This window comes from Cyclospora cayetanensis, unplaced genomic scaffold, assembly GCF_002999335.1.
Source record: "Cyclospora cayetanensis isolate NF1_C8 unplaced genomic scaffold, CcayRef3 CcayRef3_contig_44, whole genome shotgun sequence".
NCBI classification, from domain to species: domain Eukaryota; phylum Apicomplexa; class Conoidasida; order Eucoccidiorida; family Eimeriidae; genus Cyclospora; species Cyclospora cayetanensis.
The window spans coordinates 215,016-234,374 of record NW_020312414.1 but is presented as its reverse complement, the minus strand read 5'-3'; the positions used below and the strand labels follow the sequence as shown (position 1 = coordinate 234,374).

Below are 19,359 nucleotides of genomic sequence, written 5' to 3'. Positions count from 1 at the left end.
ACTTTTGGTGCATTCTGATGGACAGCACCAAAAAACTACGTGCTGCTGTTTTTAAAAGGCAGCAAGGCGTCATTTTGGGGATGAATTAGTCGGGACAGACTCTGATGAGCGAAAACGGTGCTCAAAGATATTCAAACAGCGCATGTTGCAAGCTGGAGGCGCACCATATCAGGGTTGTGCTGCACACAAGTACGTATTTGTGGATGCTTACAAATGCACGTATATATATATATATATGTATATATATACATTCGTGGCCCCGCGCACATGCCATGTACTTAGGCATGTGTGTGTGCTCACATATATATATACAAGTATACACATAAGGCTCTGGACGAAATAACAGAGTGGCTGAAGGCCGTATTAAGGGAACAAACGAGGGGATACACTTGTGTGAACGCAGAATCTTGGCATGAAAGGCGTAGAGTGCCTAAAGCCGATGGTCTTACCGATGGGTATAGGCACTAGTACACATCTTTTGGGAAGCTACATCCGCGCATTTGTATGCGCATATATGGATAAATGCGCCTTTCGATATGTATGTGTATAAATATAGATCTGCATCAGAGGTGGCTGGAGGGCTAAAATATCCCCGCCCGTTGCCTGCAGAGCAACCCCTGGTATCTTTCTCCGTGAAATGACCTCTTCCTTTGGCGAGTCCTCCCCAAACAGCCAAAGGATCCAGTACACACGCCTCAGGAAGAGAGCCCTCACTGCGTAATCGGGTACTCCATACGCAGTATGTGGCTCCCCAACCACAGCGTATTTTCTGGATAAGCTTGTGCCGCCCCTCCCCCCCCTCCTCCCGCAGGATCTCAAGCCCTAGCGTCTTGTATCCAAGGGCCCGCGAAGGGTATATATTGAACCGCTATCAGGAGTAGAGGTTACGCACATGTAGCGCTCTTTCCCCCCCGAATCCCCTGAGCGTTTTTGTACTTAGCCGGCTGCCATGCTATTTGAAGGCAAGGGGGCTGTTAGGGCCACATTATGCCCTGAGTTGTTGCGCGGTCAAGGGCAAACGGCGCCGAAGGGCAGGCGCTAAGAGCTCACGATACAGAGGTTGTTGGAACCTCCGAGGCTCGACCACCAATTTCTACATGGGATATCGAGTGCTTCCTCATCAGGAAGAGGCTCTCCAACCCCTCGGCTGGCCCCTGAAAGTTGCAGCCCATTCGCTGGCTTTTGCGGTACATATGTGTGCTAGCAACTCACCTCTTCAACGTTCCTGGGAGGCTTACGGCCGCAGGAGGGGTCTGACTGCCGCCGTGAGCCCCTCCGAGCCAAAGAACCCCCTTCGATTGGAAGCCCTCTATGACGCGTAGAATTTTGCACCTGTACTACTGCAGGCAGCGTCTTCCTGCGGCTGCTGGTGCTGGTGCTGCCTCTGCTACTGGTGCTACCACTGCGGCTTTTATTGCTGCTGCACTTCTCCTTGAAGGCGTGAGCCACCCAACCGGAGGCTGAAGAGGAGCTGTCATAGTCGCTTGTAACTGCGGAGGAGCACCCAGTCCCTCCATCGCTTTGCACTTCGCGCATGCAGGCTCTCTCTCTGCGCCTGGCGGGCGCAGCAGCCTCCCCAAAAGCCGGAGCGAAGGCTGGCTTCTGCTGCAGCCGATCTTGCCGACGCCCCCTTCGTTTGTGTTTCTTTTCTTCGTCGTAGGGTGTTGCCGACAAGGCCCTTCTCGGGGGCACAGCTCGAGTTGTCCCTCCAAGCGATGTCTCTTGGGGATGACCCCCTTCTAGCCCATCCATTTGCGGGAGGCGTTTAAGCGCAATGCTCATGTTGCCCTTCTTGAGCTCCTCCAGGGCGCTGGTGCATGGAAATTGAATCAAGGCCTCCAAAAAGAGCCGGACTTCATACACATTATCCAGATGCAGTGTGGCAAAGGTGCCTCTGTTGCGAGGCGACACAACAACGGGTATGCCCGAGGGAAATGAACGCACGACGCGGAACGCATCCTCATCTGTCAAGTCATCTCCCACGTATATTACTCCAAGCTGCAAAGAAAGGCACACAGCAACCGTTCAAACCGGCGGAAACGGGAAAAGATGGATACAACAAACGCAGGTCGCACGAAGAAAACGTGCCAAAGGAGGAAAGAAGACGAAGCGCGGCCGCAAAGATGAGCAATGGACTGGAAATGGTGCTAATTGACAGTGTAAAATTGCACCGTGGATAGCAAACAAACAAGAGGGCATTAGAAGATAAGCCACACAGAAGAAGCAGGCCCTGATCAACGGAAGGCAGCTGCTAGAAGCAGCAGGCCGGCAAGGAACTGGCTATTGTGACATGACAGAAGCGCCATGTATTCATTAAAAGGGGAGATAGGCAGAAAAAGAGACGGCGGCAGCAAGACAAACACGAGCCCCTCTTTATGCAAAATAAAAGAAAAGCTGCCCGATTTGAAAAGCCAGACAAAATGCAGCAAGAGCACTCTTCCGAGAGGCACGGGAAGTGGGACATAGGCAAGGGTTCCGAATTAGCACGAGCGAGCATCGAGCGGTAGCGCATTGTTGGAGCAAAGACGTTCTACGTCTAGAAAAATGCATTCACAAGGGAAGGCGGGCATTCGGAAGATAAATGGAGAGGCAGCAAGAGACACAGGGCGACGCACAGCGTGAGAAAGCGACCGAAGAAGTGCCGCCTTCAAGGCTCTAGACAGAACCTTGCACGGGAGGAGAAACGCTAGCAGTGTAGTCCTAAGGCTCAATGCCGACATGCGCTGCCATTCGCCTTACATCTTTGCTATGGCCATTGAGACCAACAGCCTCCAGAATCCAAGAAATCGCTGTGCCCTTATCCCACTCGGCTGCGATTCTAATATCGAAGAGCTCTAATCCTAAGCACTTGCGCAGAGTAGGAAAGCCCTTAAGAACTCGATCGAGAGCCGCCTCCAGAACTGCGCGATACTCAGGACAGTGCCTGTAAAAAGGCAAACGCATATACAACATACACATGCATACATACCCATGCATGGATGCATGTGCAGAGATATGTATGCATAGATATATATATATATATATGCATCCACATGCATTCACATCCATACATACACATGCATCCACATGCGTACATACATATGCATATATACATATGCATACATGCGTACATACATATGCATATATACATATGCATACGTGCGTACATACATATGCATATATAGATATGCATACATACACATGTATACACATGTGCATTCACATACGTTCACACACATATACATACATACGCATGCATACACATACATACATACACATACAGAGGTACACTGACACACCTATACACACACAGCGCACGGAAGAAACAGCGTGGGGTGGGGTGAAAGACGGAAGAATAAGGTGCCTTTGCGCGCCGCTGAGACATGTGAAGAGACAGCAGCATGGGCTTTTTACAAGGCTCTCACGGCCAGTCGATGCACGGGGTGGTTGGCACCAGTGCTGCAGGCGGAGCGGCAGCGCACTGGTGGAAAAACACCAGCAGTGGCAACTCGACACGAACCTGTAATGAATGGAAACAGAAAAATAGTTGTCTTCCACGTAGAGTCCCTTGATCGGGCCCACAGACGCCAGCACCTCAGCGACTGCCGACCTCAAGGCAGAAACACTTGCCTCGCCTACCTGAAACAACATGCACAGAGAGAGCACACCAGCCACCGTCAATAGCAGCTCGACAAAGCACACAAGAACACACACACACAAACACACACACAAAAACACACATACGAACACACAAAAACGCATACAAAAACACACATACAAACACACAAGAACACAAAAAACACACACAAAAACACACATACAATCACAAATACAGACACAAAAACACACATGAACACAAATGCACACACACAAGCACACATACAAGTAGACACGGAAAAGCAAGTCGAGAGGCAGCAAAAACGGTGGAGAGAGAGACTCGCACAGAAGGGAGAGGCGGGCGCTGCTGGAGCGGGATGGAGCGCAACTTGCTGCCGCAAAGAGAAGTCGAGGGACCCCGAGGTGTCAGGTAGGTAGCATGATTTGTGCAGACATGGCAAAGAGCGAACCTACGGAAACCCGCTTTTCTTGCTTCTTTTGCGAGCTGCCGGCAAAAGAAGCAAGAAAAGCGGGGGAAGGGAGAACGCACTCACTTCCTTGAACAGAAAGGCGACAGAGGGAGGGGTTAGGAGTCACTGACTCACTTGGTGCCGAAGGCATATTCCAAAGCCTGCAGCATCAATATCAAATCCATGGCTCGCCGCATACATCAAGGCTCTGCGTCCAGGGGCATCAGATAGCCGTACAAACGACCTGATGGTCTCTAATCGCCTCCCTGAGCAGTTCACAGGAGCCACACACAAACACACAGATCCATGCACACACTCAGACACAGCCATACATACACATACATACCTACACACATACATACATACACATGCAGATTCATGCCCGCACACCGTAGCTACACATGCGCATCTGCCAGACACACTCGCTCGCAGTGCGTCAACCGTGTAGCTGTCGATCCTCTGTGTTTCTTCGGATCCCATTTTTCCCGGCTGCCAGCCATGTCTCTCTGCCCCCCTCCTTGCCAAGCTTCTATCCCTCTCTGTTGCCTCCTTTTTTGCCACACCAGTGCCAAACTGACCAGTAACAATAGCCACGGGGAATACGGCTGCAAGCCGCTTCAGCGTCGCTCTAAACGCTGCAGACATGCGGGCCTCCCTCGGATCCGCCACTATGGGCGTCAGCGTTCCGTCATAATCCTTCAAACGGAAAAAAGAGAGCGCACAAGCCAAAGCCTCCAAACCCCACAAGTCACAAGCCCCCCAAACCACCCAAAAGGCCGACGACATGCGCTGAAAGCGCGAATGATGCCCCCACACAAACACACCATCACCCCCTTTCAGACGATAGTTCCGCAGCAGCTCCCCCCATTTTCGCAATTCCCAGGCCCCAAGTCGGAGTCTCGCTTTTTCCCAACCCCGTGCTCCCAACGGCAACCCTCGAAAGAATTGCTTCGAATCAGACGAGGCCAACTGACCAGAAAGATGCAGAGGGCCTTCTCTGCAAGCTTGTATCGAACATACTGCACTTCGTCCAATAAATTGGGTGTCTCGAGAGCCGTAGCAGCCCCCATTTCGATCTCTTGGGCCCTAAGTCGCAACTCCGGGATGCCCAGCGTTCTGCTGTGGCCTCTTTGACTGGGGGCTGACTCTAACGCGCCTCCAGTGCCGCTGCAGGTTCGGTAGCAGCAACAAGTGGGGACGCTGCTGTTGCTGAGGCGAGGATGCGACACGGATGCAGGAGCAGCCGACGCATCTGCACAGGGGGGAACAGATCCAGAACCTACTTTGGACGGCTCTACGACTGCCCTCGCGCAGATGGCTCTGACTCTCTGCCTGAATACCGTGTCGCTTAGCCTCCATGACACTGAACCCGAGCAATCTCGTGGCATGCGATCTGAACCAGCGCTGCTCCCCTCTGGTCCACGGCCTCGAGCGACGGCTTCTGCTGCTCTCCGTGCTGCTGCATGCGGTTGCAGCAGCAGGGTCGGTGAAGCGGGAGCAGCGGGAACGAGCAGCAGGGTGGGACTGCCTCCCGCTGGAAGCCCCTCCATTGACGTAAAAACTGACCTTGTTTTGAGCTCCTCTAGAACCCACTTTGGAGTTTCTGAGCGTTCTGAGGGCGTTATGGACAAAGAAACACCCACGTCCGTGCAGCTGATTCCAGCCGCAGAGATGACGCCTCCATTCGGTTCACGCGTTAGGAGCTGGAAGCGCTGTTGCGGTTTAAGCTGCCCCTGCTGCTGCCGCCTTACATCCAGCTGATGATGCTGATGCGTTTGTCGCTCTGCACGCCCTTCTTCTTGCCGCAACTCCTGCTCAACAGGGCAGTCATGCTCGCGGGGGTGCTGTCGCCGCAGACACAGAGCTTCAGAACTGCATTGGTTTTGGTGCCACTCCCGCGTGTTCTGCTGCTCTTGTTGGCACGACCGTTGCTCTTGGTGCTGCTGCTGATGCAGCAACAGGAGAGTCTCCAGCTGCTGCTGGGCTCCTTCTGGTGCGATAAGAATCCGGGAGACACGGGTTGGAGTGCCTGGCGCTGCCTGCGCAGCCTCCTCTTGGAACGCGAGGCCCCGTCGATGCCGCTGGCGCTGCACTTGTAGACGCCGTTTGTGGTGGTGGGGTAGTTGTTGCGCCGCGCTGTCTCGTCTTGCCGTTGCCGGCAGTTGTTGTTGCTGCGACTGCTGAGGCTGCTGGGCCTGGGCATCTTGTCGCTTCTCCTCCTGCTGCTGCAGCAACGGGGGAACTGCCCCGTTGGCTGTTGCCTCGACCTCCATCAACTGCGTGAGCACCATACAGCCGTTAGCACGTGACGCCGGATTGTGTGCTTTTAGCTCTTCGAAGGGGCCCTGCAGCGCTCCGCTGCGTGGGCCCCTTAGAGCCTCTGACCGTGTCGCAGGAGTGCAGAACGAACAAGAAATCCAAGAGATGCGTATGCCGAAGGCAAAAAGCTGGAGGCGTCAGATGCGGGCAAAGCGACGCGTGGCCTCTCACGCCATGGCAAGAAAGACGGCTTCTTTCAAAGGGGGATTCGCAACGGGGTCTTTGGCTCGCTTGGCAACGGTCATTCGAGCGACTGCGGGGTGGGAGGCATGGTAAGGCAGAAGGAGCTCGAAAAAGCTGGACGGCATGAACAGGGACCCTTCATATCGTCGCCGCTTCTGCTGCCATGCCGTGCAGCCGCGGCAGGAGGCAGCGCTGGCAACTCGAGAGACTTCGGGGGAAGGACGGGCAGATATATACTTCTGTATAGAAAGACACAAGAAACAAAACTAGCAAGGGCGGCGCAGAAACTCATAGCTCAAAGCCCTTGCGTTGTTGGCTGCTCATCTGAGTATACCAGTCAGATCGGGCGGAGCGCTGTATACCTGCTTTTGCTGTTGTGCAGGGTAGAGCGCGATGCCCTGAAGAGGGACGAACAGCGAAATCAGTGAAATTGAAGGTCGGGGGCCCTAGGGGCCCCCAATAGGGACAGCAGCTTTCGCTACTACCGCGGCGGTGCCGCACGCAAAAATCCGGGGAGCAGCACGCCAACCGCCTCGCTGCCCTCCGGCAGTGCTCATTTGTCTTCTGAAAGGATACAGGATGCATGCGAGCTTACAAATGAACTACTTGGTTAATTAGCGCTGTTACGCCATACTTTATATAACGAAAATTATCCTTCGGGTGGACAGACCCTCCAACAGCCAGCAACCAGACAAGTCCCCAAGATCACCGCCCCAAAGCAATAGCCCACAGGATGACAGCAATTCAAGAAATAAAACTCATTGTTCTAGTGGCAAGCTAACAGATATGCGACAGGAATAACTAATAGGATGCCTTCCTCCCACTAGACCACACACCCAGTCCAGTGGTACATACAGATAGCGCGCTCTCTATTACCCATATATATATACTCAATCATCGCGAACCGATACGAACACCCTACACAATAGACCCTACAGTCTGCCGCTAAGCTGCGAAATCAAGGCCTAGGCCATCCCTTTATAATATAGCCACATCCACTCAGCCGAACTGCCTTACGTTTTCCTTAGCCATGTGGGGGGCCGACTCCTACCCTGCTGCTTTTGATCATCGCCATAAGTCCCAGTCCCAGACCCTGAAGTCCAGCTGTACACTCTAAACTGTACGCCTTCGCTGGCAGAAGGCCACTCCACACCTTCATCCCTAACGTTTTTTAGAGGGTCGAGAAGCGAGGCACAATGGTAAAGCACTGCGCCAGATGAGGACGGGTGTGCCATTCCCCTCGGAGCCCAAATAAACAATTCCAGACTCGAAAAATTCTATTTTGAGCGTCCTTCCATAAAATCATTATCTCCCTAAAGCACTCCCTCTGTCCTGCTTCGAAGAAGGAGACAGTTTTAGCCCCGACCCCTATGCAAAACTTAGTGGGAAATCATTCCATGTTTCTTGTCAGAGCGACTTTTCCTTGGTCATGACTTCATGCCTCAGGGTTCCGGAACGAGGAAAGAGGGGCAGGCAGGGTGTGCGTTGCTGCAGCTTCCTCCAAGCACTCCAAGCACTCCACGGCCAGGTGGACACAGCAACTTGCGCACAGGCACACAACAGTGATTCTTACCGTATCAGACTAACTCTACTCCGCAGTCAAGAAGGTCTACGATGAGCATAGCCAATTACTCAGTTCTTGACTACGAGCCTAGCTGGTGTTACAAAGATTGCCGAAGTCTAGCTTGGCCCGACACATTGCGTCTGCTGCCTACTAGACCCTAAATAAGTGAACCCTTGGGAATCTGGCCTGTAGAACGATTTGTATAGATAAGTAGGAGACACAGCGTTGCAGTGGACACACAAGATTACTCCTGTAGCTCTAGCGCTACCATGCACCAATCGTGGCCGTCGAAGAGCACTGTGCGTCCCTCTATGAAGGCACTCGTGGACACAGCCGTAAGCACATTTTCCACCGAAATTGCATTTTCGCCCTGTGAAAGTCCATAGGCCTAAGGCTTTTGGTCTACAGTCTCTATGGACAGCTGCAGCGCCAAAGAATACAGCAACTATAGGGGACGCTGCGCTGTCGCAGGGGACGCAGGCCTGCACGTTAGGAAAGGCAGCCAGATGATTGATGCCGCACAAGCCAATTCATAAGCATATACAAGTATCATGCTCTTGAGACAAAAGAGACTTTCAATGAACTAACCAATCCACTGCTCGCTTTGAGCAAGACACATCTGAGGCCTCCTTAGTCCCACAGCTCCTCAGTGTAAAGTCCAGCTGCGTGGGAAAGCACACGAAGGCGCAGGAGAGCACAGTCACAGAATTGATTGTAGCAAGAGCAGCACAACTAGCTGCCAGAGCCGCTGATCTCGCAGCCCCCTCGGCAGCGAGATAGGAGGCATGCAGCAACAGCCCCTGGGGAAACACCATGTGGCGCCGTGCAGCAACGAGATTCGCATCCTGAGAGGCAGAAATAGCATGAGCAGCAGTGATCCCGTACAGTCGTGCAGCCGCTTGATGAACGCTTCTGCCTTCTGCTGGCCAATCTGAGATGCCGCAACCGACAACAAGGCCTCTTGCACCGCCTTACCCATTGCAGGCCTCCTGAGCAGACACCAAAATAGCCGCTGGTACCGCCGTAATATCGAGAAGCAGCACAAGCAAGAAGCACGGCAGCACCAGCCACAACTACAGCAGCGACGGGAGAGACGTTACCCGCAGACAAACACAGCCGCTCCCGCGCGGAGGAGGCCCCACACCAGCTGGCCCTCTTCGACGACCTTGTGCTGTACGTACACCTTGCGCTGCAGGCGCCATCACCAGAGCAGCAGCCAAGGGGATACCAACAGCTAAGGTGGCATCAGCAGCTACAAAACAGCAAAGGGAAAGGAGGCACAGCGCAGGCCGACCTCCGGGTTGACGCGCGACAAAGCAAGAATAATGCGGCTGAGAACTCGTAAGTGAGGGCGCCTCTGCTGCCGGTAATGCTGTTGATCCTGCTGCAGCATTAACTGCTGCACCTCTGGTGGCTGCTGTTGCCGCTGGTCTGGGTCCAGGTAGCTCAGAAGAAGGTCCTGATAGAGGAAGTGCCTAATGTCTCGGCACCCATAAAAGAGGCAAACCGGTGCACGTGCTCCTCCCAGTGCGGCCAAGTGGTGCGCAAATGCAACAAAGGGAGCAATTCCTGCACTCAGCCCGCACATTCCACCAGGAAGCTGTCACCCTATAAGTGCATAGACATATAAATAAATATATATATGTATATATATATGTATGTACCCATGCAGGTATTCCCTACGTCGCAGGGCACGCCAGCAAGGCTCGTATCTAGACAAGCGAAACATAGGGCCCTACACCCTCTTGCTGAAATCTTACCAGTACCGGCTGCAACCAGAATCAGCGGGCGATCCTCCTTGGATGGAAGCTTGAAGGCTGAGGGTCTGCAGCAGCACAGGACGGCGGGGGGAGCCTCCCCGGATTCGTCCACCGCTACCTTCTGCTTGAGGTTTAAAAGATATGAGGAGCAGAGGCCCTCGTGCACGCCGGAAGGGATGGCCTCCAGACTCCCGAAGGGGCGTATTCCTAAAGGCAAACGAAGAGGCGACACACAAAGGTAGAGGTGCCGCAACATGGAGATGCACAGCAAGCACTGCGGAAGCGTCATCGCAGTGGCATCTGCAGAAAACGAGGGAGGAACGCCCTCAGACACCTGCAGAAACAGGGAAGTGGCAGGGCTGCAATGCATAGCGTCGTCCAGCATAGCGGCATAGCCAACGAACCGTGATGCTGCAGCAAATTCAACAGCTCCTGTGGGTTCCTTCGGGGTGTGCGGTGTCTATCCAGGCAAATGCAAGCTGTGCGCGTGATGCCGTGCCGCTGCTGCTCTTGCTGTTGCAGGTGAGAAGAGGCCAAGGTATAGGCTCGTGGCATGTGGTGTCTAGACAGCAGCAGCAGCAGCAGGCCCAAGTCTGCCGTTGCCAGATTGACAGAAGGTAGCAAAGCAGCCAACAAACCGCGGAGGCACCAACCTTGGCCCCTAATTGCTGCAGCAAATGTATTTTCCTGCTGTAGCACGCAGCAACAGGAAACACACAACAGCCGCCCTTATATGTATGTCTCGTTGCATGCAAGGTCAAAACCTCGGGCCCCTTACCCAAGCTCGATATGCGAGACTCAAAATCGCTGCAAACCTTTGGGTCCGTTGTGAGACGAAGCCACTGGCTCCGCTGGTCTGGATCCGTGGCGAACTGCGCGTAAACGGCCAACTCCGCGCGGCTCGGTAATGCGAAGCCGCAATACAGTGCAAGCGCATCCTGCACCAGCATCAAGGACCTCACCCACAACAACGGGCAGCAAAGACAATCGCTAAATGCCGTGGAATACAGCTATACCCTGGCAGTAGTGCATGCAGAAGCTGGACGAAGGGCGGCGCAGCCGGGGGCTCCCTGAAGGTGACGAAGTTCCCAAGCACGAAAGGAATGTAGTGGTAGTAGGGACTACCTCTACAGTGCAGGGTGTCGGGAACGGCACTGCTTCATCAGCAAAATGGATGAAATCCTCGAGAGCTAAGCCCCTCTTCTCAATACCGAGAAAGTCGAACCACCATAGAACCTGTAAAAGAGGTAAAACTCAGCAGCAGCGCGCTAGGAAAACATGCGACGCGCAGGGAATTAAGCGACACGCCTGCAAAACTCGGGCTGCATGGTGTAGATACAGCCTGCCTAACTGCAAAGCTAGACTGAAAGCCTCAAGCTGTAAGACTGGCAGTCGTGGCCTGCGGAAAGTCACCTCTTGTGGGGGGTTGCGAGGCAGCACGTACAGCGTGTCTGCCGTTTGACAGCGAAGCCTGGGGGCCTGCGAAAGATCGAATTCCAGTTCCCTGCATTCTACGCCTGCTGCTTCTACCTCTGCAGAGGTTGCCTCTGGTATTGAAAGCAGCCTTTCTCGTTTCATGAGGTCCGTAGTCCGCAACAGCGGAAGCGGCACCATGGAAAAAAAGAAACGAGCAGACTTGGATGCAGGCCGCTGCTGCGGTGTCTGCTGGAGAGAGGCCCCCTCTCCCCCTTTGTTCCCTCTCCTATCTGCTTTGAGAGTCACGACAGTCGGCGCCTTGTCTGCAGCAAGCCCAAACTTAGTAGCACGCACAGCGAAAATCCCCCTGGTGCTCAGCGGAAAGACGCAGCCGTAAACTCCGACGCAGAGGTTGTTGGAGCGAAGGCGGGGCAAGAAGAGCTGCCGCAGCGGAAGGATCAGTGGACATGCGACGGCAGCAACAACAACATGTGCAGAAAGACATACGCTGGCTTAGCCATAGGCGCACAGCCTCAAGCCCTGGTGCATCCACAGCTTCGCTTGTTGCCGCTTCTGAGGACTGCGCGTCTGACGTGGTGTGCTCTGGCGTGGTCTGTTCAGCTGTTGACAGAGAGCTTCTTTTACTATAACGAATGCGGCTACTGCCATGCTGCTGCTCTAGCTGCTGCAAGCTTGGCAGAAGCTCCTCCTCAGCCCACTGCTGCGCTGCATTCTCCGCATCACGGGTGTCGTCGCACACTCCGAGGGCCCCTACAACTCTAGGAATCTCTTCAGGCAGCAGCTGCCGCAGAAGCTGCTGCAGCTCGACCTTACCGCTACTGGAGCCGTTGCAGGAGCTGCTCTCTGCCGCGAGAGCAGCCAGCTGCTCCTGCATGCGACACGCCTTTCGAAGGGACTTGTAGGTGCGAGAAGCCATCGCGTTGTACGTACTGCGGTAGTTGCTGCTGCAGAGGCCCACCACTGCAAAGGCTCCCAGCAGGAAGACGGGCTCCTTCTCCTGCTGCTGCTGCTGCAGCGCATCTGCCCGCTGCCTCAGCAGCTCCAAAGCAGCAACAAAGTCCTTCCGCTGGAGAGCGTGGAGGTGCAAGTGCCGCACCCACTTGCAATAGCCAAGAAGCTGAACACACGCGAGAGAAAGCAGCAAAAGCAACAGGCTTTCGTACCAGTGGCAATGAGCAAAGTAGTGAAGCGGCTAGGCTCCAGCAGCCAGGAGTCGCTGAGAGCAACGGGCTGTTGCAGCTGCTTCCTGATGGGCCCTACCCAATCTTCAAAGCGCCGTGCACTTTCTGTGGCATCGCCTTCTCCATGAGTCGCGAGCACCAGCACGCGCAGTGCTAGGGGCCCATTGTCATTCCTGCTGTCGCTGTGAAGGCCTGCACCTTCGCTTGTGGATTCGCCTCCGTCAGAGGACGGCAGCAAAAAACCAGAGGGGGAAAAATCCTGGGGAAATAGCGCATGGGGGTGTTCACCATTCAAGAGATGTTGCTTCTGCTCGAGAGAGAGAGAGAGAGAAAATGTCTATACAGGGACTTGCATCCAGCTGTACGCTTCCACACACCGATAGACACACCAGTCACACACAACATTGACACTCACAGACATGCGAATCTAGGGCCTCGAAAACGGAGAAAGAACTCCACAGACGTTTGTTTTTCCTGGTGTTTCTTCAATCAGAAGGAGGCAGATATGGCCAGAACACGGGAACGTACCTCTAAATCGAAGATGGTTACGGAAGGGGGGCCCTGAAGCGCCCGAAGCCTCGCGGCAAGGAGCTCACTGATATTCTCTGCAGTTCCTGTTTCCGTACCAAAGTGGATATACACTGCAACGCCTCTGCTGTTGCTGATGGTGCATTTGCTGCTGCTGGTGTTGCGTTTAGAGGCGTGTGAAATCCGAAGGATGCGGTAGGCAGCAACAATGCCAGCTGCTGCTGCAGCAGCTGCTGCTACAACAGCTACCTGCCGGCTGCTTAGAGGCATTTCAAGCCGTCCATCCGTCTGTGCAATGGCTTGGCCCCCTGGGAAGCTATCGATCCACTGAAATTAGATGCCGTATACCCGAAAGCTTCGGGGTCTGAAAGCCCCCTTATGGATCGAAAATAAGGAAAAAGCTGCAAAACTTGCAGGAACCTGTCTCTCTTGTCGGGGGGCCTCCCCAAGCTGCCACGCCACCGACAATGACCGATGGGCAGGGCCCCTAGAGGCCCTCGAGGGGGGACGGGGGGGCGAGATGGCGACTAGCCGCGTTAAAACTTAAGGTCCATTGAAGGAGCACGTTCAGAAGTTGCCTCCTTTCGCAGAGATTTCCACGTGGCACTGTTACCTCTGCACTTGAGGGGCCCCTGGCCTCTGCGAGGAGAGGGGCTTTTCGTGAACTCAAAAGACTACTAGGTGAGTGAGGCAGGCGTTGGCGCTGGCAGGTAGTTGCCTCACTGCGTCACTGTGCATGTGCCAAGCTCAGTAGAGAAGCGGCTCAACTGCTGAGAAATAGGGCCCTTTGTTCACTTCGAGCTTCCGCAGTGAGGGAGCGTGGCTGCGGCACAAAAGGCTTGTGCTCGATAGCAGCTTTGACCTGACCCTGCAATGGCCAAATGCCAAAAACCCCATGTTTATTAGAAAAAGCTCTCAGGCAGCCGTGTAGCTGCTGATCCGCCTGCAAAGCGCTGCCAGCAGCCTCTCTACCCCTGGAAGCTGGGCGCTGCGATGTCTATACAGCGCAGCATTTAAAGGCCCGAGGGCCAGCGCACGAGAATGAGACCCTGTGGGTCTAAGAGGAAGCAACAGGTGTTGCTGTGCATGCAGCAGAAGGTGCTTGGTTCCGCGCAGGACAACAAGCGAGCATCCGGGTGTACGTTCAGCGCGACGGCCAGCCGTTCCTGCGATGCCCCCGAGAAAAGTTCTAGCATTCCTGCGCAACAACAACAGGCGCAGCAGCGCTGTCTGCTGTAGGTACAGGACTTGCTGTGCTGCTGCTGCTGCAGACAGGGCCACCCAACAGAGACACTGAGTAGCCGCAGTATGGTGTCTTCGGGCATGCCGAGGGCACAGGTAAGGGGCTTCTACGCGGGGACGTTTTGGCTGCCACAGGGGCCGTAATAAAACAGGCCAGAGGGTCACCTCGCTTAGGAGCAAGAACCAGCAAGCCCCCGCTTAGTCGTGCCGCCCGCGTCGCTGTAGCAGAAGCAGCCGCTTCGCTGTACGTGCACTTCAAAGGGAAGCGCCGCAACCAAGCCAGTTGCGCAGTGCGGTATCCCTTGACCATCCAAATAGGTAGTAGCGACGTCACAGATATCATAGACACCTACGCAAGCACCAAGCAGCGGCCCCCCCTAGGGAGGGGCACGTACCACTTAGAAATGAAGACCGGCCGGCGGGTGTATTGGTAGCAGTCAGATACGCTGCATGCAAAGCGCCAAGCCTGATGGGCTCAAACCGCAAGGCGCGATTTCCTGCGGCTGCTGCGGTAACCTGACGCTCTTGTATGTGTAGCGCAGCCCGCAAGGAGGCACCAGCGACAGCAGAAAGCGCACAGAAAGAGGCAGCAGCGCAGGAACAGGCGTCTCTGCTCACCCTGCCAAGGCTATCACTGAGGGCCGCTACAAAAGGGTTCCAGGGGCAAGGGCGCAAGGAGAGGGCCTCTCGCTGTGAGTCATGCCACCCGCTTTGTAAAAGGGGGGCGTTCACTGCGGCAACCACCCGAGTATGCAGAGGCTCTAAGAGTAACACTTGGGAAGGAGAAGGCATCTTCTCGCAAAGTCAGCGTTTACAGCAGCGCAAGAAACACAACTATCCCGTCTCTCTTCCTCCACCCCTTCCCTTTTCTTTCCCCTCGTCCCCGTTTATCGAAGATACGCGTGACCCACCAATAACGGGGGGTTCTGCTGTGCCCCTGGATCGCCTTGCCGCCTCTTTTGCGGGTTGCTCTTGCTGGCGCTGCTGTGTTCCCGTGTGTGGCATGAGGAGGCTGAGGGCCCCCCGAGCCGCGGCAGCAGCAAGCTTTCCAGCTGCGGTAGCAGCACTAACGGCGAAGAAGGTGAGGCGCGGCGTCTCCTGGCTGTCAGCCAAGACGAGACTGTGCAGAGACAACAAGGGGTTGGCTCCAGCGGCCAGCACCAGCTGCTGCTCGTGGTGCGGCAACGGTCTCGGAGAGGAGGGCCTCCTCTGGGGGGAAGGGGAGCGCTGATGCCTCGTTTTGGAGATCGCCAGAGAGGGAGGCGTCCTCCGGCGACACGAGTGAGCGGGGTCAGAATCCCTAGAGAAAGCCTCCCCACGAGCATCCCCGCGTTCCTCTTCTTCTTTTCGCCGTTGCTGCGATCCTCCTGCATCTTGCTGCGGCATTTCTTCCAGGAGTTGGAGCGTGTCTCGGAGCTCCCTGCTTGCCGCCGCGGTCGGAGGACTGGGATCTGCAGCAACAGCTGCTACCGCTCCCACGAATACAGCAGCACCCACAGTGTATCCGCGGGCATCGAGCCTGCAGGAGACGCAAGAAGGCCGTACCAGGAGCACTCCACGTGAAGAAATGCGCATTGAGAAGTGCCTGGGGCAGCCACAAGCCCCCTAGCCGCAGCAGCAACACCGCTATTCAGCTCCTGCCAGACCATCACCACCATTAGCAGCGGCGAAAAGAGACAGGCCGTGAGCCGCGAGAGCTTGCCTGGCAAAGACTGCGGGGATGTTCTGCTCTTCTCCTACTGCATGCGGGGGGGCCGACCCCTTAGTCATGCGGCTTGCAGCTGCTCTCTCCTGAGCTGCTGCAGCTGCTGTCCGTAAGGCTGCCACCGATATCGTAGCAAGGTGACTGCCTGCCAGCAGCATCAGCAGAGAAGCGTCCTTGTGGACGTGCTCGCCACGCATGCACGTGGAGCAGCAAGCACAGCCATTGCTATGGCTGCCCAGCTGCAAGTCCAGAATGGCGAGGGGCAGCCAAGAGCAACAGACGCACGCTGCGCCTCCCCAGGTGTACAGACAGAGTGTCCCGCTGCAGCAGCGGCGCGCACAGCGCCAAGAAAACACTGTAAGAGCAGCAGCAGCGCTTACACCACCACCAGCAGCAACAACAGCACCACGAATATCCAGATCAATAGCAGCTGGCAAGAAAAAAGGGGCCCTACCTGACTGTACCTATGAGCAAACCCAGATGTCCCCGTTCCAGTTCAAGCCAACGCTGCAGACACCATAGAAGCTTTCATGATGGATACATCCGCAAATACGGAATCTTGAACTACGGCTAGCTCCACGGCGTGTTGGATTTCTGGCTACTTGAAGAGGAGAGCCTACCACGCAAGCCACAGAGGCCTTTCCCAGCTGTTCAGGCATTTCCACTCGCCAGCTATGGCTCAGCTGTGCTTGATCATTCTCGTTCTGCTGGATAGCTCCATTCCAGCGCATGCAGCGCAGTCCGCGCTCGTTCGGCAGATGGACACACAGGTAGACGCTGTGACCTTCCCTGCAGCAGCCGCTGCTGCTCTTTCCCTGTGTAATGCAGACGGAGCAACAGCTGAGGCTACAAGGTGTGCGTGTACGTACTGCTGGAATGTACGATTGTGTCTCTTCTGAGAGCGGGGCTCCTGCCAGTGCCTCTGCGAGATGGCCCCCATCTGATGGGAAGTTCGTGGGACTGTCGATGCAGTGAGGCAGTATGTACACTGCAGCACAGTCAGGCGCTGCTGAACCGCCTCCGAAAAGGCCTGCTGCTCCTGCCGCTGCTTCTACTTGTGCAGAGTCATGTGCTACTCCGGCGGGCTCCTCCTGTGCTGCTGCGCCTGCCGTGAGCACTAATGAGGCCTCTGATCCTGAGCTTTGAGGCAGCGTCTGCGAGCTTAGCCTGTGCAGCCTCAGGAGTCGTGTGCCACCCATCGCTGCTCCTGCGGAGCCGATGTCTTGCGTAGCGGGCTTCAGGTGCAGTTTCTTCAAAGAGGCAGGGCCATTATTCGCTTCCCTGGGAACAACCAATAGAAGAGCCGAGTTCTGAGCATGGAAGAAGAATCGGTGTCGATTCGCCTTCGCTGAAATAGCGCAGTGGCTGGGGGGCCCCCAAAGGCGGGCGGAGGGGGCCCCCCTGTAGAGCTCCCGGTGACCTGGATGCAGGACCGCGCTCAGCTATAAATTACCATCGCACACACAACTGTTCCAAGTCAAAGTCAATTCAAGACTTGTCAGCACTATTCTCAACCTAGTGGACATTTGAGTGTATGTCTGTGCTGTTCTGTGCGAAGACACGACCCAAGAGGAGCGCGAGTTTATCGCATGGTGAGTTGCAAAAGGAATGCTTCAGTCTCGGCAGTCTTACTTTAGATCCGGCATCATGTTTTGGTTGTTGCACATTTAAGGGCAGCTGGGAGTGCGACAACTTGGATGAGCTTCACATGGCTCGGTTTGCTTGGACAGAGCCACGGGTAGCGCTGGGTCCCACAATCTCCACAACGACACCCTATTAACCTCGACCTAGTATGAAGGGAAAGGAGAAAGCTTTTAAATACCCTTTTTTGCCCGATTTCACCAACTTGTCCGCAACCCTTGAGTTGCGACATGCGGGTAAAAAGGAACGCTACCTATACCGTTTCTGCAACACTTCTAGTTGCACATAGCGACGTAGCACAAATACACATGGCACTCGTTCTCACCGTTTCAATTTGACCCCGCTGTTCGCCAAATAGTGTGTGCGCAGAGGCAGGGCAGTCGGTCGAGATTCCGCAAAATATACATCTATAGAAGCACGATGCAACGTCTTGCTGGGCCCGCTATTCTGAGCACCATTTGTTTGTAACGTTTCGGGGCGCAAGTCAGGATAAAGAAGTTGCAAAATACTGCGTATGATGAGCTCAGTTCGTGTGGAACCTTTTGCACCCCCAACAAAAAGAAACAACGATTGCGGGGTTGCGGCAGGAATGCTACTAGCTGGCGAATCCCAGATAACGGTAGCAACTAAATTTAGAACTTGTGGGAGCAAAGGTTGCTATCAGAGCGAAATATGAGGGACCTCCACCCTCCCGCTCCTTGACCATCCAGATGTGGCTAACACTCATGCATGGTGCCTCAGGCTTATTGCCCTGGAAAAGCACCCCACTATTACATGCTTCTCGGCTGAAAAAGAATGCTATTCGGTTTCACTTCACGGTGTTATGGGTCTTCAGAACTTGTGTGGAGGAGCTTTTGTTTAACTATCAAACTCGTCAACTACCGGGTGTGCTGCCGATCCGACAGGTTGCACCCCTTCTGTAGCTCTGCCGCAGCTCTCTAATAATCCCCCTGTCGTTGTAAGAGGCTATCCTAGATCTCCCAAAGGGAGAGTCTCTGTTAGATAGCACGTCATTCATACGAAAGCTCTGCATCCATTAACATGCTGATACGTTCTCACGTAACGGTGGACCGTACTATAAGAGTGTCACTAATTAGCACAGTGTTCCCAGTCCATACGCACATCCATATCGAGGATTTTAAGGAACTTATCGCCTCGAGATCAGGCCTCCCAAATCGAAGGTCGAAGCATTGCGAAGCGGTGGACCGTACCTCGCATTCGGGCATCCCTGAAGCTAGGTCAGTGCTCGCGGCTGCTAGTAAATCGAACTCGAACTAAATGCCTGACAAACATATCTCGAGTGTACAGACAGTGCAAAAGCATGCAAGTACAGGTAGTGCTAAGCTCCAATATTTCGTAGGGGGCGCCAAATGCAGATCACCGGCGTTGAGCGTGCAGTACACGGCGCACATGCGTGTGAGTAAACCAAAGGCCATTTGAATATCCCAGCTTCCGATAGTGCCTGTGTTCTGCCTTACAATAAAACCTGTCCCCCACACCCACAATCGCGGAAATCTATTGCTACCTTTTGGGTTCCTGCTGCCATATGTGCTTCCGCTGCAGACTGCATTGCGTTGGTGATAGAACAGCAAGCTTTTGTCTGCACCAAGGACAAGACACAGGGAACTCTTCTAATTTATAAAGAACCGATAATGTTGGTGCACTTGTTCGCTTGACGCTGGCCTAAACCGTTGGCATGCCTGCAGCAGTAGACAGGTTGCCCAGCAAAAAACGGGCTCCCCACCGAGAGGTA

The 19,359-nt window shown here is 54.7% G+C and overlaps 4 protein-coding genes across 4 annotated transcripts; 2 read left to right on the top strand and 2 right to left on the bottom strand.

The window, feature by feature from the left end:
* Positions 1-2,700: 2,700 nt before the first annotated feature.
* Positions 2,701-5,434, bottom strand: LOC34620406 (trehalose-phosphate phosphatase A). Its single transcript, XM_026334548.1, has 6 exons — positions 5,274-5,434; positions 5,021-5,213; positions 4,625-4,742; positions 4,182-4,312; positions 3,500-3,618; positions 2,701-2,923 (listed from the first exon to the last, which is right to left on the bottom strand). The coding sequence occupies exons 1-6, from the start codon at positions 5,432-5,434 to the stop codon at positions 2,701-2,703; spliced, it is 945 nt and encodes a 314-aa protein (XP_026190333.1).
* A 283-nt stretch (positions 5,435-5,717) lies between these two features.
* LOC113146619 lies at positions 5,718-6,330 on the top strand. The gene is made up of 3 exons (XM_026334547.1): positions 5,718-5,739; positions 5,774-5,997; positions 6,073-6,330. Exons 1-3 carry the CDS (start codon positions 5,718-5,720, stop codon positions 6,328-6,330), a joined length of 504 nt encoding a protein of 167 aa, XP_026190332.1.
* A 2,412-nt stretch (positions 6,331-8,742) lies between these two features.
* On the bottom strand, positions 8,743-11,522 carry LOC34620407 (NADPH--cytochrome P450 reductase). The gene is made up of 9 exons (XM_026334512.1): positions 11,286-11,522; positions 10,998-11,108; positions 10,688-10,810; positions 10,277-10,562; positions 9,873-10,079; positions 9,407-9,681; positions 9,213-9,301; positions 8,998-9,101; positions 8,743-8,774 (listed from the first exon to the last, which is right to left on the bottom strand). Exons 1-9 carry the CDS (start codon positions 11,484-11,486, stop codon positions 8,743-8,745), a joined length of 1,428 nt encoding a protein of 475 aa, XP_026190297.1. The 5' UTR covers positions 11,487-11,522.
* Positions 11,523-13,244: 1,722 nt separating this feature from the next.
* On the top strand, positions 13,245-17,111 carry LOC113146618 (testis-specific gene A8 protein-like; the record flags this gene model as incomplete). The annotated part of the gene is made up of 4 exons (XM_026334546.1): positions 13,245-13,269; positions 15,718-15,801; positions 16,692-16,826; positions 16,960-17,111. Coding segments are annotated over 4 exons (396 nt in total), but the record flags the coding sequence as incomplete, so codon positions are not given.
* Positions 17,112-19,359: the final 2,248 nt, after the last annotated feature.